The sequence below is a fragment of the Frieseomelitta varia genome, unplaced genomic scaffold (assembly GCF_011392965.1).
Source record: "Frieseomelitta varia isolate USP_RPSP 00005682 unplaced genomic scaffold, Fvar_1.2 scaffold_281, whole genome shotgun sequence".
NCBI classification, from domain to species: Eukaryota; Metazoa; Arthropoda; class Insecta; order Hymenoptera; family Apidae; genus Frieseomelitta; species Frieseomelitta varia.
In genome coordinates, this window is record NW_025110014.1 from 2,150,706 (window position 1) to 2,174,476 (window position 23,771).

Consider the following 23,771-nt stretch of genomic DNA (forward strand, 5'->3'; position numbering starts at 1 on the left):
GGCACGATCGTGCGACACGATGCGTGATATTTACTGCGTTGGCCGTGAGTCACAATAGCCGAATATCAGATTGATAGGTTGATTCGTGACGAATCTAGATATCGTGTAAATTATTTGATGATATAATGCTCGTCTACCAGTACGTTCTTTTTCTCATGCGTGTGATTTTTATTTCATATGACCCGAGCGTGTCACGAAATATACACTGAGAAAATTCGTTGGCTCGCGTAGGGAAATTCAGTGGGTTTCAAAGTAAGCGTAATCACCATCGCCGTGAGTTGCCCCGGTTGCAACGTTCGATCTACATACGTTGTTCATTACCGGACGAATTACAAATCCAAAGTGCTTGTACGCGAGACAAAGGCACACAGGCAGTGGCAAGTAATAGGTATGTATATGTTGCCAAAGTCAAGAGTAATGGGAGTCTACCTGGATGTTGCATTATCGCATGGAAGACGGTGCATGAAGCAAAGTAAGAGCGTCCGTCAACGATGGGATATGCATGGTCGAACGAACAGTGAACACACGATCAATGAAAACCTATGGTTACGCGTACGATCACGTATGTTGTCCCGTCGCGCTACAACCAGAAGGGGAAAAAGGGTGACGACGTTTACTAGTCGCATCGAATTACAGGTCCCTTAGGTAATGGTGCGTACGTTATTTAATACGCTGGACTCGGCATACCACGTGTGCGGTGGTGCAAAGAATTTCTCCGCGTGATAAAGGTGCAATGACGAAATCACTTGAACACCTTGGAAGAGCATCGCAGCCGTGATTCCGTGATTCCGTATTGTCGAAAGGAGAAGCGACTCTGCGCCGTGGAAAACCCAGAGATTCAACACAATATTAGGGGAAAATTTGCTAGAATCCGTCGGACGACCCGAATATTTCTATGTAAATGGTATGTAAATCGAGTCGAGGACTTAAAAACACGTGTTTGTATTGAAACACGGTTCTACCAGCGCAGACTCGTTAAATCGAAGCGGAGGACGGCTTTCTGCACTGATTCCTGTGTACATTTTTGAAATTGAAAATAAGAAAAATTATCAAGCGAAATTCATACAGAACAAGACCTTTGGTATAGAGTATAGAGTATAGTATAGATGATATCCAAGTGAAATTTCATACCAGTGTTTTCATTTTATTACCTTCATTATTATTTTGATAAAGATTTACTGCACGCGTGCTTGTTAACTTTATTCGATAACGCGCTGTTTAATTTATTTTATATTCACGCAACAAGTCCACTCTTAATTTTGACTGCGTTAAATAATGAATCCTTCGTATATTTTTGTTACGCACGTATATGCGTATATTTATTATTATTTACTTATTTACGTTATCAGTTTTACGTTCGTTATTTTTCCATTATACGTCTTATTTTTTCCATTTATTGCTGCTCAATAATGAAATATTGATTTCACGAGAAACGTACATCGAAAATCTGGCCAAGATCGCAGTTTTATGTTGCATGTTTCTAATTGCCGTTTCAATTTTAGTTTCCTTCTCGCCACTTTCGTGTTACCTCGAATTTTCATTTTATTTCGTTTCACATTTTCATTTTATTTTCTTTTGAAATTCTTCACTTTTCGAATTAGAAGAGCGTCCACTGAATATTTTAATAAAAACGCGCGGCAAAAGGCGAGATGGGAAATGTTCGGCTTTCAGCGCGTATAAACAAGTGTTTGGCCCACCTATACTAGAGGCATAAACGCGTCGGCAGAACATTACGCGAGAAGACTATGAAACCAGGGGAAGCTTCATCTTTCGCGATAAAACGTAAATCACTGAAGCTGCGGTGTACGACGTAGCACACGATCCAATTCGCCGACTACGAGAGTAAGCGAAAATAAGAGTTTACAGTGATTAGTGATTAGAGGAGAGGGGAATTTATTTCAATCGGGAATTATTATAAACGATAACGAGCTGCCGCGAGGGTTTCGCGGGATACCGTTAAATTCATCAATCTAAGATCTCAGGCAGGGTTAACTCAAAGCACACGAACCAGTATCGCGATGTACATATTTGTTTGACAAACAAATATTCGTTTCGTGAGTACGGCTCCATTTGTAGAAGTGGTAATATCTTTTTGCGGTAATAAAATATTGACCCACCTTTAAATACACATCAAATATTAAACTTGCGCGGTAATAGTAATAGCACTGGTAGTCGCACAATATTTACACTGGAAGTTGTCGTTTTCTACCATGTCAAAATGTCCCTGCCCCTCTCGGATTTGGAACTGTTTGCATTTCGACGGAACGAATAAAATCCACGCACATTCCTGTCAAAAAAAAAAAAAAAAAAAAAAGAAAAAAGAAAAAAGAAAAGAAAGTTCGAAGACAGGTTTGCGTAGAGTTTCTTAAAATGTTGCACTCGCTTCGATTTATTCGAAAATATTTAAAGACTTGCTAAATTATTATTATTACTTTGCTTGTCTTTTACAATTAGTTGGTTTGCCCGGTGAAAGCGGCGTGAAACAAAACGGCGAGAGAGAAAAAACCAATTCGAGGTGGACGAGGTTGAAACGGGCCTTCATCAATGTTTCAGCCGGAGCGAGATACGCTTAACCTTGCCATGGCGTATTCAGGAATTGAATTTCCACGTGAGGATTGCGACGCATCGCGCGGTTGACGATGTTTCCAGGCAGCCCACGCGTCAATGAGAACGTCGCAGACGGAAATTACCAGCGACGGGAGGTTCTTGGTCTTCAAACGGGGGAATGTAACGCGCCGCGTAACGGAAGATTTTTATTCGTTTAAAAAAGACCGACCGGGGCCGCGAGTATCTCGTTGGCCAGATGAAAAAGAGTTCCACGTCGGCGAATATGTAGGAGCGCCACGGCCGGATCGTTACCGCGACACGACGAAATTGTATTCCAACGTCGACCTGAATTAACTTCCCCTCAAGTCCCAGTACTTCGTTGGGATAATTGCTCGAGCTATTAAGAAGTCAGCGACAATTACGTCGATCCAGCGGTACTGCAAACCCGAGCAAGCTCTGTCCGGACGCCTAACGTTGCATTAGCATAATTAAATCGTGAGCACCGTGATTGGCCATTGTAAAACTGTTCCTCTTTTCCTTTTTCGTCGGACGGTGGCTCGTTACAGTCGATGATAGCTCGGTGTACAGTTCAACTGTAATCACTATCGAGCGCATGTGGCCCTGAACACGCCGAATTCAAGGCTGAGATATTTCTTTCCATCAGTTCAGAGGGTAACGACTAATAATTACCATTTGGCCGAAATACTCGACGATTATCTTGCTGTGTTTTGTCTCGTACGAGCCGTCGAGAGATGATTGAACGTGAGACGATATTGAGAAATGATGGACTATTTTGAAATTTACTCTGTGAAGAACTGGGCTAGAAATTTTGATTTTGATTTAATTCGATTAACTCTTTCGATGTTTATGTCGAGTACACTCGCCGTGTTGCAAAAGAATTTGTACTTAAAAATAAAATTTAGGTACATTCAAATCAGTGTTGATGCATTTTAAGATACTTTAGGACCAAGGAAAGAAAATTGTTATCAGTTGTAACGGTATGTAATTTTTTATGATGAAACAATAATTTGAAAATTCTGTCCTCTTTTTTGTATAATCCTTTTCAATTATGCAGCAAATGCACTTACTTTGCTTCCGTCGACTGTTAAACTCGTTGCAGTTTAAAAACAATTAGAAGGGTTAATGGCAAAATACGAATTTGATCAGAGAGATCGTTTCATTCAACTTTCAATGCAAGTTATTACTTCTTTTTTTTTTTTTTTTTTTTTGCAAACTCCAGGAGACACGGGAAGAAAAGTTTTTCGATCGTGCACCCTCTCTGGACTGGAACATCCATCCAGACAGTTAAAATTTGACTCGCAACAACAGCAGATGGGTATGATTAACATTTTACGACAAGCAGAGACGATAGATTTACAAGTCTATCGGGGCTCGGTTTACTTTCAACCCACGCCACGTCGATTTCCCGATGAATAAGAGGTCACGAAACCTTCCCGCCCCGCGAAATGTATAACGGCCGCTTTAGAATCGTGGAAGCTTTCTTCTCGAGGCTCGTATAAAGTCACGATTCCCGGCACGTATCCCTTCGGAGAGTTCGCGTCGAGCTTGTGAAGTCCTAATGACGACAGTCGACTGTCAAAGGGAAAAAGGAAGAAAAAAGGAGTATCCGATTCACCGTAGATGGGTGGAGAGAGGGAGAAGACTTTAGCAAAGCCGAACGAATTTCGCATAATTCTCCAACAATGCGTCATTCATGGAAATAAGATTTCACCGACAGGAAATTTCAATATCTCTCCTCTCCAACAGGTTTCAAGTTCCACAAACGTACAGAATACCCAACGTGACACACGAGCAAAATTGTAGAGCGAATTTAGCTTATCCTTTTTAAGATGTACGTAAGCACGTCAAATGTAATTTCTGCTATGGCCGCGCGGGAATGGAGATGTTTGCAAGTTTCGTTTTGAAAGCCGTTGATCCTTCATTTGGAACGTCGTCCCCGTAAAGTAAAAGTTTTTGAATGCTTGAGTTCGTTTCTTTGAACGTTTTAATTAAATCATAAAAATTCATAGACACGATGAAACGTTATATATATATATATATATATTCGTCCTATTTTGTTCTTTTGATATCAATTTTCTTTGTTTCCTCGGCTGACGAACAATTTTCACTTCTGTTGCTATCTGTCATGGTTTATCTCCATCACCTCTCGTTTGAGATATAAATTGTCGACGATACATCTCCCACAGTGAAATATTATCAATCTCCAATCCCGCAGCTTAATATTAAATTATATCTGTTACTAATACAAACTTTTTCCAAACATCTTTCCGCTATCAAAAGTTTTCACGGCGTATTGTAACTTCGAAGTTATAAAATTTTATAAAAGAGTTACACGATTATCTCGATAATTCGTAGTAACAAAGTTCCAATAATTTTGTTACAACGTTTCCTCCTTTTCTTTTCCCTTTGTGGTGGAACAATATTTTTCCATTATGGAATATTCCCCTTTCTTTAATATCATCGCCAGCAATTAAATGCCGGGGGAAATTTAAGATATGATATCCCGCGGTACTAACTGCAAAGTTTGGGAAAACGGTATTTCACAGTACGCAGTAGGTATTATGGTTCTAAAGCCCTCCTTTTCATTCCATACGTTTTCATTTTAGCGTGCACTTATTAAGGTTTTGAATAAACGTTAATCCAATTGTACAATGCCGGAACTTTTTTAAAGCTAAAGGGTTCAAAATGAAAACTCTCGGCTGTTTTCCCTAAAAAATATTTTAAACTGTTTTACAGTTGTTTCGCTTCTTTTTTACATACGGTATACGATGCAGGCTTTATGGTAATGGAAGGATTAAACGAACAATAATCTTACTTCTCTCTTTTACTTCTCTGTAGTGTAAAATCTTCTCTCTTCTTTTTATTATTATTATTATTATTATTTCTTTTCTTCTAACGAGTTCCTAGCTTCCGTGCAACTAGAACAGAAGAATTGGAATTTTATATAACCGCGAACGCTGTGCAATTAATACATAACACGTTTGAAAAGATTTGACAGGCTGTTTCCCCCAAAGAAGTTTATAATTTTCTTTGTAATTTTGCGCAACTGTTTAATTTTAAAAACTGAACGAGCCTGTAGATACGAACTGAAATTTTTGAATAAAAATTACGGAATTAAAACCGCTGTATTTAACATCGGAGGGGAGGAAGGTCAATAGGCTTTGTATGGAACTCTAATGAAGCAATCAGGGTCATCGTTTCACTCGTTTCTTGCAATCACTTTCAATTGTGCTCTGCATTTCGGCGAGGAAGGCTTACCTTTGTAAGTATACGTCTTCATCACGTGTCCAAGATTATACATATGTATGTACGCGCGGGGAGTCCCCTTCTGAAACTGGCATTAAGCAACGCCGATGCTGGCATTAAAATATCCGTAAAAGCAGTTGAAGACCTTTCTTCATTTCACGACGCGTTCGGATATACTTTTATAACAATTCCAAATTCTCCGTAAATCGTAGATTAAAAATTAGATTTTGTTTGAAAACTTTTTATCGTTAAATCGTATCTGGAGAATAATACCAAAATTTATGAATTTGAATCGTTTGTGGTAACTTCTTTATAATATTATATGTATATTATAATATTATAATATTATACATATATAATATTATAATAAATTATAATTATGGTATTTTAATATTATAATATTATAATATTTTACATATATAATATTATAATAAATTATAATTATAGTATCTTAATATTATAATATTATAATAAATTATAATTGTAACGTTATAATATTATAATATTATACGTATATTATAATATTATAATAAATTATAATTATAGTATTATAATATTATAATAAATTATAATTGTAACATTATAATATTATAATATTATACGTATATTACAATATTATAATAAATTATAACTATAGTATATAATATAATTATAATATTATAATATTATACTTATATCATAATATATATAATATACTATACCTATTACATTACATTATAATATCATACTATCACTATAATTCATAATGCAATATACTTTTTTTACAAACGTTTTCTATTCATAATTCAGAACGAAATATTCTCCACGTATATAAAAATAAACCGCGGAGCACATTACGGAGTAAACGTACTCGCGAGTGGATGAAAATTGTCTGGGCTGATAGGAGGAAACGTTAGCGAGGAGGAACGATTCGATCAAACGCCATCGATTACATAAAAAGGGATATAGAAACGCGGAGGTGCAACGTGGTCGCAGAGAGAGAGAAAGAGAGAGAGAGAGAGAGAGGGAGGGAGAGGAAGAGGGAGAGGGAGGGAACGACTCGGTTCCCTCTGGAGAATTCAAGCGGAAGATCTCGTTAGGCAGGTCTCGGCCCCGCAGAGGTCCCCGCTGGGTAGAGTTCCGCGAATGAAACGAAATGGCGCAAATTTTCGCGAGAGTGCACGTACCGGCGTACGAGGGTCCCTCGGTAAACTGGCCGGACCAAGTACCACGCACTGGATACATCGTAGTCTGGCTTGAAAATGACAATACACGTCCCCCTTTCGGTTTAATTAAAGGCGTGCTTCGCCGAAATGCAGCTATTCCTGCACGCTTCGACCCATACACATACTTGGTATCCTTCTATTCGTTTCACGGCCGTGACACGGCACACGTCTCTACACGGCCGCGCGAAACGTACGTTGCTTAATGGAGCGCCGCGTCTGCCACCCTGTAATGGCACGACACTTTGCACTTGCGCCACTGGGACGCTAAATAGCGCTATCGCCGAGGGTAGAGGTCTGCTAGCCAAATAGCTGGGTTGGCGTAGTTGGTTAAAGGGAAGGACTGACCTGTCAGACGAATATCAAGTTGACACTGTCTACGTTCAGGCTATTCACGCACGAATGTTATGGGTGATTCATTCTGAGTATTTCGCCTGCCATCAGGTAACCGTTCAAGTCTAGGTAAGTTAGTTACTCGCGAATCCGCGAGACAATTTCGGAGGCAAAGATTGTCGATAAAATTCCATCGAAATCTTCGAGATTGACACTTGCTTTAATTTTGACACCCGCTGAAGAAAGCGTGAATGTGTTGCATATGGAAAATGGACACGTTCGCAGAAGGAAAATAAGAAAGAAAATTTCGTTCTTTTCGTTCATTTAATATAGTAACTGTTTCGTTCGATTACCAACTTTTTGCAGAGATGAAGAAAAAAAGTTCCAAGACGAGTATAATATAATACATAGATACTTTCAATTGCCTGCAATATAATTCCCTTCATCATTTTATAAACTTACGTACGAAACAACAAAGAGCTTAATTTATGAGGGATTATTTCGAATTATTCCAATAATTATGGATTGACTTTCTGTCCTCAGGAATTTTTATTCTTCTCATTGCAGCTAGGCTGTGTACACCTACGTTTATCATAATTGTCAGCGATTATCGCAAAAGAATGGAAGTCCGAGACTGTCGTCAGCCAGATTTAAGCACAACATCCCCTACGAAGAAACGGTCGAGTTGGTGAGAAATATCTTTTTCGCCAACTCAACATTCTAAATCCTTTCCACGACGATGACAATTACGAAACTAATTCTAATCCGTCAAAAAATTGCCGCTTCAACGGCCTCTTCGGCACCTTAATTACGAATTCTTCTTTGGACAATGGGGCGAGAACTCGACGGAATCTGGCAACATTTTTGCATAAAGGCGCGAAAAGTGAGAGAACCGGACGGAGAAAGTGAAAAGAACGCGGAGAACGCTGAGCGTAAGGCAAGGGAGCGGCTCGAAGACCATGAGAGGGGAAGAGAGACGCACGAACCACTTAGCTCCATTCAAAGGGGGGAATCACTGCCGCCGAGTCTGTGGGATACGGTGATGAGGTTATTCCGTCCTCCTTCCCTCAGGAAATGACGTCACATCTCGACGTAATAAACACAAATATAAGTGGTTCCTGTGCTCTGTTCCGACGGCAAAATAACGTAGGCCGACATGATCGAATCGCGTACGTCGGAAGAGGAAATTTGGAGAGGGTGTCGGCGCTCTTCGTGGCTTCCACGAATAAATTAGCGACGACGTTTGCCTTCCAGCACCTTCCCCGCAAAGCCATAACACCGGGATCGATCGATCGATGTCGTCTCATCCGCACTCGATTGATAAGAACATCGTGTGCTTGCGTGTTAGGCACGTAAAACGATTATCTCCTCCCCTCCCCGAGTTGACGTACCATCGAGTACCTCGAATTCCGACGCTGTTGGTGAAATTAACTTGGTGAAATTCGAACGATCGCGCGACGATGTAAATCGCGTAATTGAAATCGCGATGAGATGTTCCCTTCTTTCTCTTTTTTTAATAAAACGAACTTTAACTCTTTTCAGACACATTGTTGGATGATCAACCCGGACGATATTTAATCAGCGCAAACACTGACAATGAGTTAGTAACAGTCCATATAAAAGTGGATAGTCATAAGATCCAGTAGTCGGTCATCCTATGCTTCTTTCTCTTCCACTTGGAGACGATGATAACCAAAAAAGTACAAGGACATGCTTGGAAAAAGCATTCTATAGCATTCTATTCTATTCTTCACCTCAAAAGTCCGACAACAGATCTTGTACACGACCACGATTGCAACAAAGAATATACCTCAAAATTATAAGTGTGTTAATTCCATTACACGGAATCCAACAGCATAACATCGCCCGGATTTATGGTTTTAATCGAAATCTTAGTCTCCAAGAGAAGAGAGAGAGAGAGAGAGAGAGAGAGAGAGAGAGGGAGATTGTCTCTCGAGGAACGAACGCGAATGAGAAAAGAGTTAATGCGGTAAATGACCAGCGCGCGGCACGATGCTCGACGATAATTTCCATCGCGAGCCTCGTAGAAAACTCGTTTCGCGACGAGGTACGCGGAGCTCCTTGGACCGCGAGACATCTTGAGAATCGTAGCCCGATTTTCACGCGAGAACAATGCGCTGGGCCACTTTCTTCCACTGTCTCTCTTTCTCTCTCACTCTCTCTCTTTCTCTCTCACTTTTTCTGTTTAAGCCGCGCTCCGTGAAAACGCAGACTAATTTCTCGTCTCGTCCCGCGCCCAACGACGTTTCTGAAGAGCCCACGGCGGAGTGGCCCGCAACCGGAGGAGGGTTGCGAGCCAGAAGGCTGAAGAGGCATCCGTACAAAGAGCAGAGGAGTGTGCAACAATTATAAACACCGTGGCAATTATGGTGACCCGGGTGCGTGCACTTTTCCTCCAGGTCTTTTCTCGCAGTCTCTTCCCTCGTTTCTCGTGAATACGCGGCAGTCGCGGAAGAAACCCCCGGCGCCACTTCACCACTGCCATCGCCGCGCCGCCGCCGGATGAACCACCACCACCCCCTCCCGGGGCTGCTTTCACTGCACCACCTTTTACTCGCTCGTAATTGAGCTGGAATCATACAACGATGAGAAGGAACTCGGCTAGAAACGAGTGGCTACTCGGACGCGTCACGTGTGGGATCTCGAGATGCTTTTCATTCTGCATTGCCAACCACTCTGCGATTTCCAACGGATGGAGATACCACCGAAAGTGCCATCGCTCGCACGCTCTGCGTAAAACGATCTCGCCCCCGTGCACGGGTAATTTTCGGTTGAAACTCGTGGCGATGTAATACCTGTTACCAGTGACAAAACGAGATTTATATCAGTGAGTTCATCTCTTCCATATTCCCGCGGTTATCCAGAGTTTGAAGGAGACGCGTTACGCTCGTGGTTGAATTTTTACCGCCTTCTCTGTAACACTTTTTTTCTTGTCCTTTTTACGATAAATAGGAAATAACAGAGCGAAAATTTGGAATTGTTTCGTCGAGAAATCTACCTCATCTGGTAGAGCTTCTCATGAAAAGTCTTTTAAAAGACTTTCAGAATTTAGATTCAGAATCCAAAGGAGAATTTCAATTAAAAAGGATTTTAACAAGTAATTTTTTTTCATTTCTCATTGTCACTTTGACTGTTCAAGAGAGATTCGCCATACACACGTCGCATCGTGTTGTTTGCCAGCAGCAAATGAAACTCATGGCGATATAATACTTGTTACCAGTGACAAAACTCAAGTTATACCAATGCGTTCATCTCTCCTATATTTCCGCGGTTATCCAGAGTTCGAAGGAGACGCGTTACGCTCGTGGTTGAATTTTTACCGCCTTCTCTGTAACACTTTTTTTTTTTGTTCTTTTTACGATAAATAGGAAATAACAGAGCGAAAATTTGGAATTGTTTCGTCGAGAAATCTACCTCCTCTGGTAGAGCTTCTCATGAAAAGTCTTTTAAAAGACTTTCAGAATTTAGATTCAGAATCTAAAGGAGAATTTCAATCAAAAAGGATTTTAGCAAGTAATTTTTTTTCATATCTCATTGTCACTTTGACTGTTCAAGAGAGATTCGCCATACACACGTCGCATCGTGTTGTTTTCCAGCAGCAAATGAAAGGTATAGCACGTTCCATTCACGTTGCTGTTAATAACCCGTGGTTTAGCGACCAAGCGAAATATATTTTCAATAATATTTTCCTACCTGTAAAACAATATTTTTTTCCCCAGCGCGGATGCGTTTACTGACATTTTGAAGCTGACGTGGATCACCGGATAGAGACGGATCACCGGATGCGGATAATCGTGTTCTGAGTTGATGTGGAAGTTAATGGACGTGCCCGCGAAAACAAAACGTACGCGACATCAAAACAAATCGTCGCTCGGTCCCCTGAGCTTTGTGAGCCAAAGAGTTATCGATGCTAACCAATCGAAATTTCAATGGATACTGTTTTGTTTTTTTCCCTCTTTTTCCATTAAATGGTATTAAATCAGAAGCCTGCGCGTTGATTGGAACTATTCATTCATGAATCGCGTCAAGTATGCGTCGACGCGGCTGGCTAAAATATTGTTAAATGGTAAATAATCTATTTTATTTTAAACTATACGTAAAAATATTTCATTTCTTACAAAGAATTTTTTTAGAATGGCATTTGAAAATGGTGTTTCACTTGAAAGGTGTCATTTGATCTATTTATTTTAATTTATCTTATTAGTAGTTAAATATTAGTAGAAGCAATGTTTAAAATGTTAAATTTAAAATATTATGTTATTTTTAAAATGTTTCAAAATATTATTTTATTTAAATCACATCCAATATTTCAAATAATGTTCTTTGCCAAATTTCACTGTGTATTCCAAACATTGAAAAACATCATTTGCCTCGAAAGACGTCAAAGGAAATTAATACTTGACACTTATTGTTGTTTTACATTGGATTAAGACAATTTAATATTTATACGTTTATTCTTTATTATCTGGTTGACCTACGTTCCTCTGTGTTTTATTTATGACATGTGCCGCGACGTATTGAAAACGAAGAAATTATTTTAATTGTTTATTCGTATAATAATATAACAATATTATTATACAGCATCAACGGTGTTATTATTACATTGGATATAAACGCCATCGTTGCCCTCGATTTATTTCGATTGTGTTTGCTAATGTTGTTTGTACGCAGGGCAACATTGACCGATTGTGTTGTTTGATATGAAATTTCAGTCAATAATATAACGCTCGTCGTTTAAACATTGGTCGTTTGTTTAAATTTTGTTAAATTCTAGGAATACACAATAAATAAATTATTACACAATAAATAAATCACAATGGAAAGCAAACTTTACTCTGAGGCTCCGGTTATATAAAATTAAATCAACGTTCGATGGTTTACAATGTCCAGGCACGTTGAAGTTTCGTTCGAAATGTTCAAACGCTAATAAACCAACGGATCCGATTTCAATGATGAACAATACGACATTAAGTGGATTCACTCTGTACAAATACTCATAAATCTTGAAAATGTCACGACATCGCGACTTCCGTTCAATCAGTAGTACATATGTTTATGGCCGTAGTTGCAGTGAGTAGAACCAGACAGAACGCGTTACGCCTACGACTCGATAATCCAGTATCCAAGATGTGAAACCTGTTTGGGAATGAATAATTTAACATTTAACTGTAGACACAGAAATCACCAGCCAGCCTGGAGTAAAAGAATTAATTTGCAACCTGTGACTCTAATAATTTCAACTATCAAAATACAAGTACATATATATGTATAACACTTTTGATACAAACAATTGAATGTGATGAAATTTTTTAAATTTCGACATTTTTGAAATTTATATCAAAATTCAAATTAATATGTAGAAACATACGTGTTATGTTTATAATTAATAGAACAGTCTAGTTGATACAAGAATTTCATTATTTGATCACATTCTTATTCCTAAATGGATTTGTTACAGCATTTGCAAACTGAAAAAATTGATAATTTTTCTATAGTAATTTTTTGTACGTATTTTACTGGAAGGACATTATATTTGGGGGGGGGGGGGAATGGAATATTTGTTCTATAGCTTTTCTAAAACTTTTAAATCTAAAACATTATAGAAATTAAAATTGGAAATTTATTTGCAGCAATTCCGTCTACAATATTCCTTTTGCATACATCAAACGTGGCAAATTAAAAACATTTCAAGGCTTTACCGTTTTAATTAGCAACTCGCGCTTTACAATCAACATCGCGACAATTCTCGTTTAACTCTCTACGACACAGAAATTTACCGTCACACCTGTTTCAACCGTGAACCACAGTTCAAATCGAAGCCGTAGCTTCTAGAAATGAAACACGAACGAGGTCAAATATTTTTCGCAAAATGTATTTGAATTCTTCCCATAAAGAACGAAGTCTACTTACTAGAGAGAGAGAGAGATTGTTGGAGCACAGTGGTGAAGCAATTTCAAAGATTAGATCGAGAGCTTGCGAGTAAAAGAACCCGAGTCAAAAATTTATCGACGAGCGCAACGTGAAAGATGAAAGAGGATATAGCGTTTGAGAATATCGTCCTCGCAGCAAAACATCGCGTTAACGCGGCCTCCTCCTCTTTTTCCGAGCCTCCATCTTGCGCCTTCATCTCGTTTTCTCCCCAGCCCGCCACCGGAGAAAAGATCCCAGCGTATTTCTCATATTTTATTCCTGCAAGCTTGCTGCTTTTTATTGCGGTTCGACTGTGCCGCGGTTCACGTCAGACCGCGCGCGCTCCTCGCAGTTTTCAGCCGCGTTTGCTAACCTTTGAAGGGCCTCGAAAACATTCCGAAGATTACCAGAACGGAAGGAAATGCAAAGAAATTCGCGCATCACGGCTGGAAATAATGACGAACAAGCCATTTCGTTTGTCCTATATTCCGTCGGTCTGGTTTTTCCGGAGCCAAAGAGGAAAGGGAGAGAAAAAAGGGGAAGGGAGACGGTGGAAGGGAAATAAATTTGAACAGAGCACGATATTTGCCAGAACGGGAGAGATTACCCGTTTCCCTTGTTATTCCACGCATGCGTAGATTCCGAATTTTCCGCCGTGTCAGTAAATCTACGTTTTTCTTTCGAGTACAGGTGTAATATTTCTTTTCGAAGTCGCCGAGAACTCTTGTACGATGCACAATACGCGATACGAGAAACTCTGCTTGCCCCGTACAAACGCTTCCTTTCGAGACTCTCGGGAGAAAATGACAGAAAAAACGAAATAAATAGATAAAAAGCTGGGAAACGTAAACTGTGTACAAAGACGAAGCGGAAAGCAGAACAGTAACAATACAGTAATATCCTCTCGTTTGTTGCAATGAAATTGTGGAATTATCTCATTAATATTGGTTGACTCACTGTATCCTTATATTTGCTCGTTCTCAAGGGACGTTTGCCACTGTTACCGAGGAGAAATGTTACGTGTCAAGAGTATAAATTAAATTCTTTAATAATAGCGTAAGACAAATTTAAGTATCCTTTCAAAACTCAGATTCAAAGTCAAATTTCAATTTCGTAAGAAGCCTACTTTATTGCCTGCCGAAAAGAAAATTGGGAACAGCCAATACATTTTTTGATCCACCGTGTATGCCTCGTTCAGTATTAAAAAGACAAAACGTATATAAGAAACTTGTTTGAAAAAGTATCGGAGAAAAATAAAAAAAAAGAAAGAAAATGAACGCACTGACTCGAACATGTCAACTAATTATACGAGTCTTCAGATACTTGGGCGCCCTATTAGTAAAGCTATTACTGCCAACCGATCTCCTTTGGTAAAGCTCGAAGAAGCTAATGGAGACTGTCGTCCTGAAAATACAATTTTCAGACAATCTGGTTTCCTAGCGGACGGACGGCAATCAAGCACCACTTAAGCCCTCGTCGTCCGTTTTATGATCCCGCAACAAGTATACCGGAGACAGGAAAATTAAACGACCTCTGAAAATGTCCGTAAGCACTGCACCACTCGCGGTGTATTTATTTGTACGTAGCGCGATTCAGGCTCCTCGGTGTTTGTAAAAAAAAAAAAAATTGCAAAAACCGTGTCAGAACAGCAATGGAAGAAATATCGTTCGGGCAGAAAATACTTTTTCATGGAAAAACGTCTCATTAAAATATATACGTGACACGCGATAATTACGTACACGGACGTGTAAACCTCTCGTTATACGTACACTCGTTATCATAATTCTGTAATAAATCTCTGACTCGTTTACAAAATGCAAAGTGATTTATGCGCAGAGATAGATTTAATGTTGCTGACAGATCCAAATAAGGTTTCGATTAACATCAAATCGGTTGCAAATTAATAACGGTTTAAACGGAAAATCCGATTTGATATCTGTTTCGTCTTAATCTTCTTCGCCTGACGAATATCAGATTAATAATTGGTAATTAGTAACCGTTGAATAACCAACCGAGGGACTCGCTCGGTTAATAACTGGAAACAAGTCACTGTGGTAAAAAGCAACAGCGATTCGTCTTGGCTGAGACCAACATTTGGTAGAATCTTTGAGTCACCGAGACAAAGGTTCGTCCCTGTCATAAAAAAGATTTGTTAGCATATATCTGGTGGACGTATCCCGAACAGGAGCAACAGCAGTCGAGGCTGGTACATGGCTTTCATCAATGAAATCAAGTTAGTAGTATCTAGAGAGGTTTCCGGAGAGACAGGAAGGTGTAATGAGAGTAGTTTAGTGCTTAATCGGGGTTTCTCGAGCGGCTTCTCGAACTACTCCAATTAACTTCGCGCCAAGCCCGATTGCCGGTAGGATTCAAGGGTAAATCCGCATGATATTGATTAAATTTAGAATGGGCTACGAAGGAAGTACTCGAAAGTTTTCTTTAATACCGGCTATCCGAGCTGTCGTTCGTATAATTAATAATCAGCGCAACATCGGCGACCGGCGAACATCGTGATTTCAGTCTGATCCCAACCTGGAGCCAGTGGTTTCAAACGATATCGATGAATGAAAGCAGATTGATTCAAGTGAGATTGAACCTATGAAAATTATACCGTATTGAAAATTATATCAAGTTTAAGTAAATGTGCCGTTAATGAGCACGTGTGTAAGCTATTAATTAACTTCATGGCCGTTTACCAGACTCTCCACTGCCGGGTAAAAGTTATTTCGTATATGAAGTACGAAGTAAGAAAGACGGGAATAAATTTAATGATGTTAATTACCACGCGGTAATTAAACCGAAATTATTTATTACCACTTATTTGTCGATCCACATTTTCAAATAAAAGAGACTCTCGATTAAAAACATTTTCGATAATTTTTAGTACAGCAGAGCCTTCCATAATGTGTATAATAAAATACTCCACCATTATTTTATATTACACATATTACGTTGTTATATTGCTTAACGTATTTTTTGTAACAGAAAAAAATGAGACTTTATTTTTAAAATAAAAGCACGATATTTAAAATAAAGCACAATGTAAGAGGATTTATTTCCATTATAAATCAACTCTTCGTTGTAGTTATTATTTTCACGTATTATTCTACATTAAATATTATATATATATATATATATATATATATATATATATATATATATTATATATATATAATATTTTATTATATTTTATTATTAATATATAATATATAATATTTTAACAATAAATAAAAAATTAGGCAATTCAGTCAAAAAATATGTAACATTCTTAAATAAATTGATTCGACAATCAAATGTTGCTTTGCTATGAAAACTAGTTGTTCCATCATTTGAAAATTTATTAATTCAAACATAGCTCCATTGTAATACATCTCAGTTCCTTTATGAATTTGCACCGCTTGCAAAAATAAAGACTTCAAGCTTCGAAGTGTGCCCAGATCGATCTTACGAAATTACAACACTCTCAATCATGTTTAGCGATCGAGGAGTTAATAGGAGTTGCACATGATCCAAGAGTGTCCAACAGGTAAGATTTTTTTTCCCGTAAGCGAGAACTGAGGAACGTCTGTCGATATTATCATCGAGCGTAGGTGGGCAGCTCTTCGCATTCCAGCTTGTAACTACCAAAAGGTTTGTTGTTGTGTATATTGTTTACGGCCATGTGCGCGTACACGCGAGGATTTCGTGCTCGAGGCACGTATCGCCCGTATCGAGACAGGACGAGGGCTAAAACAGGATTGGGCGGTGGATGTAGCTCGCTGTTGTAACTATCATCGTTTAGAACCCCGCTCAGGAAGTGATCGAGAGCTTTGATGGCCGTCGTTATGTCTTGCGAATCACGATGGGGATTCGTTGCCTGAGCTTTCCCACGATAGGGCAATCCTGCATGATCCGAATTGTCCGTTAGGTATTCATCGAGCTCTTCCACGACTTGATATGCCGAACGCCGTGGAACGTGGGGGTGATATCCGACCACGGATTGCAGCGTTGTTCTGTTGCTTGGCCCCGATGATTTACTTGCCCTCGTCGTTGCTTTTGTCCCGGAGCTTTCCTCTTCGTTCGACGATCTTCAAATGCAAAATAGTCCGGCGCGTTATCGAGGGTCGGTGAAGGGCGTACCTCGATTATCACCAGTGATTTATGTTAATGCCAACCCTTTGCTGCGTGATATCGAGTTACGCTCGTGCCGCGGATCGTGGTAGATACTAACTTAACGTTTAACAATCATTATCATAGCTCGTATGTACAGAACCTGTACGCCAACCTATGTAGTACATATATAGAACATTTGTTCTCAATTATATAATAAATTAAAGGACCACCAAGGTTTCCTTTTTCCCGTGCAATTACTTGATTGCGAGTGAATAATCGAGAACTAAGCGGATCAAGTCGGAACATCAAATAACGATGAACGTTTCCCCGATAATTCCAATGCCGCAAATAACAGAGAAACGATTCTAATGAAGGTAACAACTGATTCAAACAGTGAAACACCCGTGGTTTTCATTCGTACGCTTCTAAGAGTGAATTTCTTACCTTTGCTTGTCACTGCTGATTGATTTTATCGTCTGATCTTTGAATGGTAACTTGAGATGAATCAATAGTGGTTTCAGGTATGAATATCCAGATTGTATTTGTCTTTCGGCAGAGCTTCTACCTGAAGCCCGGACATCTTCTAACCCATTGTCCAAAGCTTGGTCAGTGAAAACAGCGTGTTGAGAAAGTTTTGGAAACACAGTGTTCACAGTTGGAAGATAACTAAGGGATGGAGGTTGTAAATTTGTTACTGGTTGGATATTCCGAGGAACTTCTGTTGTCAATATACCACTGGTCATACAGGCAAGCGTTACCTGAATTTGGACAGTTTTCATTTAATTAGAATCGTGCACTTTTCACGCCTTTACATTCTTTTCGAAATAGTACTGATTTGTAGTTGAATAGTGAATTTAATTTTAATGGAACTGAATTTTGATCACAGCTTCAATTTTATCGTTTAAATACGAAATAAATTCTACGACTGATATAAAAACGAAATACAGTATTGATAGACAATTAATTCGTCTTTAATTAACGTTATTAAATCAATTAAAAATCAACTTCTGTTCCACCGTTTCAATATTGATTTTGTATAAAATCTTTCTGAATGGAATTTATATATCTGCCTTTGATCTCAAAAAGAAGCGAACACGAGTTTTAAATGCGAACTATTTAAAAAGATATATTTAATAATGTGCAAATGAAATTAAAGTTAAATACAATTTCACTGGGCTAAAGTAACTTGAGGAAAAAGAATATAATTTTACCAAGTAAAGAAAAAGAATATCTGCGACAGTAGCTAACATCCTGCAACGTTTTCGGAGGAACTAAAACGACAATACGCAGTTGGAGTTCCTTTTATATCCTATAATGCTACTTGTCCTAAGAGCGAAGTCTTGTCCGTCACAGGAAATGTATACACCGTGTAAGTACGTATCTATTTACATACTAAAAGATTTTTCGACTTTCTCTTTTTTTCTTTATGTGACGAAACCTGTAATTACCAATTCTGCGCGATATTTGAATCATACTTAATCATCGCGCGTAAATGAACTTTTTTCTGTGAATGAGAGCATAACAAAGTGTAATAAATCACTGATGAATCAATACTTCAGAAATTCTATGAACTTACAAGTTTCTGACAGAGAAATTTTCTCTTCAGTGCATACAATTTTTTTTCAATAACAATTATTTTTAATAACATATCTTATGTAAAAAGTTAATAAATAATATATTAAATTAATTGTGATTTTTTTACGTATATTTTGTTCTTTATATAATGATGTTTATAGGACAATAAAAATAACAAATTGAAATATTATTTGTCATCAGAACTACAATATCATTGACTATTTTTAATCAATGACAATATGTAAAATGGCAGTGAAATAGAAAAGAAAATGATGAGAGAAGCATGCGGATTTTCGTATGAAATTGTTCACATTGTCACCACAGAGTGCGCTGTATGATAGTTCCATCTTTTGATGTCGGTAATCCGACTGGAAAAATATTCTAAAGGAGAAAAAATTATGATAGCATCAGAAATGACGATATTTTACAATTAGATTGCGCATGTTTATGTATTTATAGGAAATTGTGAAATGAAAAATTGCTCATAATGCATATTATACGAAAAAAATGTATAAAATATTCAAATTATAATGCTTTCTATAACCACAGACACGGACAAAGTATATGAATAAACACTGCCATTTAAAACGTTACCATTTTCGTGTCACAGCCTGTTGTACCAATTTAGACAGATTTTGCACCGCAGCACTACTAGTGATGAGAATTAAAATCAAAAAATATGGATAGTGTTGTCACATCACACGAAAAACCATTGAATAGCAAATCTACTCTGTATCTTGCTATGGTTGAATGTAATTTTTATGTCTGCCGCTGAAAATCGTAGAGGGCGTACAAAATGTGATGTCACATCTATTCTATCGTTAGTCAATGGTATTGGGTATTTTATTTGGTAATTTTAGTAATTTAAACTTTGGTAATTTATAAAAGTAATATTGTAATTGACATATTATATAAATGTTGTACAAAGAACTGAAATTTACGTTTCTTTATTTTAGCATTTTATATTAAACACTTAATAGATGTAATTTTTGAAAACGCGCCTGAACTTAGTTCCCGCCAAATTGTTCTCGCGCGTTCATTCTGTTGCTTACTGTTGCTGTTGAAATAGAGTTCTGTTAATGAGTAATCATTGATTATTTCGTAAAATGGATATTGGAGATACACAGAGTGCTCATTCACGTGTACCTGACGAAGTTGGGATTAAATGTCAAAAGCTATTTCAAGACTTCTTGGAAGAGTAAACTTTTCATCTTTGTTGAAAGATAATCGATATTTCAAATTTATTTGTTTTTGTTATTATGTGTTTCTATTTTATTAATTAGATTTAAAGAACACGGAATTGTAAAATACCTTGAACCAGCCAAAGAACTTATAAGTCCAGAACAGAGTACATTAGAAGTGACCTTTGATGATGTGGATGAATACAATCAAGTACTCTCAACAACCATTGTTGAAGAATATTATAGGTGAGATCTTATAATGTTCTTTCTACTTACTACATTAGTTTTATTATTTGTCTTTATTTAATAAATTATAATCTTTTATTGTAGAGTTTATCCATACCTATGCCAAGCTGTTAGTAATTATGTCAAGGATGTTGCAGACTTGAGAAAAGAAAAAGAATGTTACGTAAGCTTTGTGGAAGTTCCTACAAGACAGAAATTAAGAGAATTAAATGCTTCAAAATTTGGCACATTGATACGTATATCTGGCCAAGTAATCAGAACACATCCTGTCCATCCAGAATTAGTGTTAGGAACATTTATTTGTATGGACTGTAATGCTGTCATAAAAAATGTGGAACAACAATTTAAGGTACAATGTCAATATTGTTATTGATATATTTATAACGAAATGAGTACAATTTAAATAATTATTTACAGTTCTGTAATCCAACAATTTGTCATAATCCAGTATGTAGTAACAGGAGACGCTTTCTCCTAGATGTAGATAATTCTGTATTTATTGATTTTCAAAAAATCAGGATACAAGAAACGCAAGCAGAACTTCCTAGAGGCTGCATTCCACGTTCACTTGAAGTAATTTTACGAGCAGAAGCTGTAGAAACTATTCAAGCTGGTGATAGGTACTTTATTAAAAACAGTAGCATAGTTTTAATATTTTTTACAGTTATAATAAATTATTCGAAAAATTATTAAATTATTTGTATATTTTCAGATATGATTTTACAGGAACTATGATAGTGGTACCAGATGTAGCAGTTCTTTCACTTGGTGGTGTAAAAGCTGATCTTAAAACAGCACGTCGGAGGCAAGGAGATCAAGGAGAAGGCATAACAGGACTGAAAGCTTTAGGAACACGTGAATTAACGTATAAAACAGCGTTTTTGGCTTGCAGTGTCACTCCAACAACTTTTAGAGTATAACAGATTAATTAGAACTATTTTGCTGAAAACCCCTCTGTATGTATGTATTTTATTTGATTAATTTTTACAGTTTGGAGGTACTGAAACAAATATGGAAGAAATTTCTCAAGAAATGATGAAAAAACGAATGTCGGAAGCAGAATGGAATCGTATATATGAAATGAGTCGTGATAAAAATCTCTATCAAAATCTTGTCAATAGTTTATTCTCTGCTATACACGGTAACGATGAAGTTAAGAAGGGAATTACTTTGATGTTGTTTGGTGGTGTGCCAAAAACAACGTTAGAGGGTACCTCATTACGAGGGGATATAAACTGTTGTCTTGTTGGTGATCCTAGTACAGCGAAATCACAATTCTTGAAGAGCGTTACTGATATTACACCAAGATCGATTTATACTTCGGGGAAAGCATCTTCTGCAGCTGGATTAACTGCTGCTGTAGTAAGAGATGAAGAATCGCCTGATTTTGTTATTGAAGCTGGTGCTTTGATGCTTGCCGACCAAGGTATTTGTTGTATCGATGAATTTGATAAAATGGACATCAGGGATCAAGTGGCTATACACGAAGCTATGGAGCAGCAGACAATTTCATTAGCTAAGGTTTGTTGATATTGAATAATAATTCATATTAAATTTTTATATTATATATTATTGTAGAAATACATTTTTAGGCTGGCGTAAGAGCAACTTTAAACGCTCGAACATCTATATTAGCAGCAGCGAATCCCGTTGGTGGACGGTACGATAGGAAAAAATCACTTCAACAAAATGTTCAGTTAACGGCTCCTATTATGTCCAGATTTGACTTATTCTTTGTTATAGTTGATGAATGTAATGAAATCGTCGATAATGCAATTGCTAAAAGAATTATTGATTTACACTGCGATAATTGGCAAGGTTTTGATACAGTATATTCACAATCAGAGATCGCTAGATACATTAATTTTGCCAAACATTTTAAACCTATATTAAATCAGGTATTATTATATACTGTTTTAAAATTATTGTTTAAATTATCTGTATTGATTTTTCTTTCAATTTCAGGAAGCGGCAGATTTTTTAGTCGATAGTTATACTACACTTAGGCAAAGAACCGGTAGTAGTTCCGGCAAGTGGAGGGTTACTGTTAGAAAATTAGAAAGTCTTATTAGGTTATCAGAAGCAATGGCTAAATTAGAATGCTCAGATGAAGTTACTATAAAACATGTTACAGAAGCAAAACGTTTATTAAGTAAAAGTATTGTTACTGTTGAACAACCGGATATAGATTTAGAAAGAGCAGATGATGATAGAATGGATGTTGATATGGATGAAGCTCCACCTCTTATGGAAGCCCTCAATGCATTGGATCATGATGTGGAAGCAGAAACTCCTACACGTAAATTATACTTATTTTATATATTGTATAATATTTTATAAATATTTATGTGAAATAATTATCTTTATGTCTTCTTTTTTTTATATTATATTTATAGAACACAAGAAGAAACTAACAATGTCTTTTGAAGAGTATAAAAATTTATCTAATATGTTAGTGTTGTATATGAGAAATGAAGAAACTCGCGTTGAAAGTGAAACTGATACTACGAGTATGTCTTGGGAGGTTCTATTATTTACATAAATACTTACATATATCTTATAAGTATTTTTTAAATATAAATCTTACTTTTGTATACAGGTGATACCAAAGGTGGATTAAAGAAATCAGAACTAGTGGCATGGTATCTTGATCAAATACAGGATCAAATAGATTCAGAAGAAGAGTTGTTAGAAAGAAAAAATTTTATTGAAAAAATTATTGATAGATTGACATATCATGTATGTAGTAAAATAACCAGTTAAAGTTATTTGAATTTTACTATAAATATTTTGTTTTTTACGTTTTTATTTCTATTGCATTTCAGGATCAAATTATAATACCTTTAACTACGAGAGATCAAAAAGACGAAGAAAATGATCCTTTGCTTGTTGTACATCCTAATTATATTATTGATGCTTAAATTTTTTGCTACAACCCGTATGGATTAATTACATAATTTATAAGGTAATAGCAAGTAGAGATAAACATTGAAATTAACTTTTTTATATGAATGAGACAATTTAGCTCACATTGTCGATGATACGCGATTAAAATATTTTTATAGTACATTTTACTGATTTAATTAAGTCAAAGTTTACTTCTACTTGCTTTAATTCATTGAAAATATATGATTTCAAAACAAATACTATGACATTATATTTTTTACATTTTTGAAATTTATAATAAATATTTATTACATGGTGTATCTGTTTCATTGACCGTTTTTTAAACTAAGATCATTAAATTATAGCAGTTTACCAATGCGTTAATATGCCTTGCTAATCGCGTTAATTATTATATAGGTTGCTATGTCAATCGTGTACTCCAGTGCTCTTGTGAATTAACATTCGTTTCGAGTAAAGATACATGAAACCAATGATTTAAAACGTGTAAACT

At 37.0% G+C, this 23,771-nt stretch overlaps 2 protein-coding genes across 3 annotated transcripts; one reads left to right on the plus strand and one right to left on the minus strand.

Annotated features, from left to right (window-relative positions):
• Window positions 1-16,523: 16,523 nt before the first annotated feature.
• LOC122529218 lies at window positions 16,524-18,966 on the minus strand. Of its 2 annotated transcripts, XM_043655078.1 has the most exons (4): window positions 18,949-18,966; window positions 18,584-18,810; window positions 17,817-18,130; window positions 16,524-17,347 (listed from the first exon to the last, which is right to left on the minus strand). In XM_043655078.1, the coding sequence occupies exons 2-4, from the start codon at window positions 18,620-18,622 to the stop codon at window positions 16,858-16,860; spliced, it is 843 nt and encodes a 280-aa protein (XP_043511013.1). In that variant the 5' UTR covers window positions 18,623-18,810; window positions 18,949-18,966; the 3' UTR covers window positions 16,524-16,857. The 2 variants fall into 2 exon arrangements, with proteins under 2 accessions (XP_043511013.1, XP_043511012.1); XM_043655077.1 differs by lacking the exon at window positions 18,949-18,966 and having other exon boundaries at window positions 18,584-18,822.
• Window positions 18,967-19,941: 975 nt separating this feature from the next.
• LOC122529214 (DNA replication licensing factor Mcm6) lies at window positions 19,942-23,761 on the plus strand. The gene is made up of 12 exons (XM_043655061.1): window positions 19,942-20,145; window positions 20,231-20,374; window positions 20,459-20,723; window positions 20,792-20,994; window positions 21,087-21,288; window positions 21,365-21,895; window positions 21,967-22,272; window positions 22,340-22,673; window positions 22,771-22,884; window positions 22,974-23,113; window positions 23,200-23,339; window positions 23,678-23,761. Exons 1-11 carry the CDS (start codon window positions 20,054-20,056, stop codon window positions 23,293-23,295), a joined length of 2,427 nt encoding a protein of 808 aa, XP_043510996.1. The 5' UTR covers window positions 19,942-20,053; the 3' UTR covers window positions 23,296-23,339; window positions 23,678-23,761.
• The last annotated feature ends 10 nt before the right edge of the window (window positions 23,762-23,771 follow it).

What these genes read in the sequence shown, in the direction of transcription:
- LOC122529218 (XM_043655078.1), bottom strand. Translation starts at nt 18,622, where the DNA reads ATGTTAGCTACTGTCGCAGATATTCTTTTTCTTTACTTG. An exon ending in ATATTCTTTTTCTTTACTTG is followed by an intron (nt 18,131 to 18,583) that starts GTAAAATTATAT and finishes GTCCAAATTCAG; the next exon opens with GTAACGCTTGCCTGTATGAC. An exon ending in ATCAGCAGTGACAAGCAAAG is followed by an intron (nt 17,348 to 17,816) that starts GTAAGAAATTCA and finishes TTGCATTTGAAG; the next exon opens with ATCGTCGAACGAAGAGGAAA.
- LOC122529214 (XM_043655061.1), top strand. Translation starts at nt 20,054, where the DNA reads ATGGATATTGGAGATACACAGAGTGCTCATTCACGTGTACCTGACGAA. An exon ending in GGAAGCAGAAACTCCTACAC is followed by an intron (nt 22,674 to 22,770) that starts GTAAATTATACT and finishes TTATATTTATAG; the next exon opens with AACACAAGAAGAAACTAACA. An exon ending in TTGATAGATTGACATATCAT is followed by an intron (nt 23,114 to 23,199) that starts GTATGTAGTAAA and finishes ATTGCATTTCAG; the next exon opens with GATCAAATTATAATACCTTT.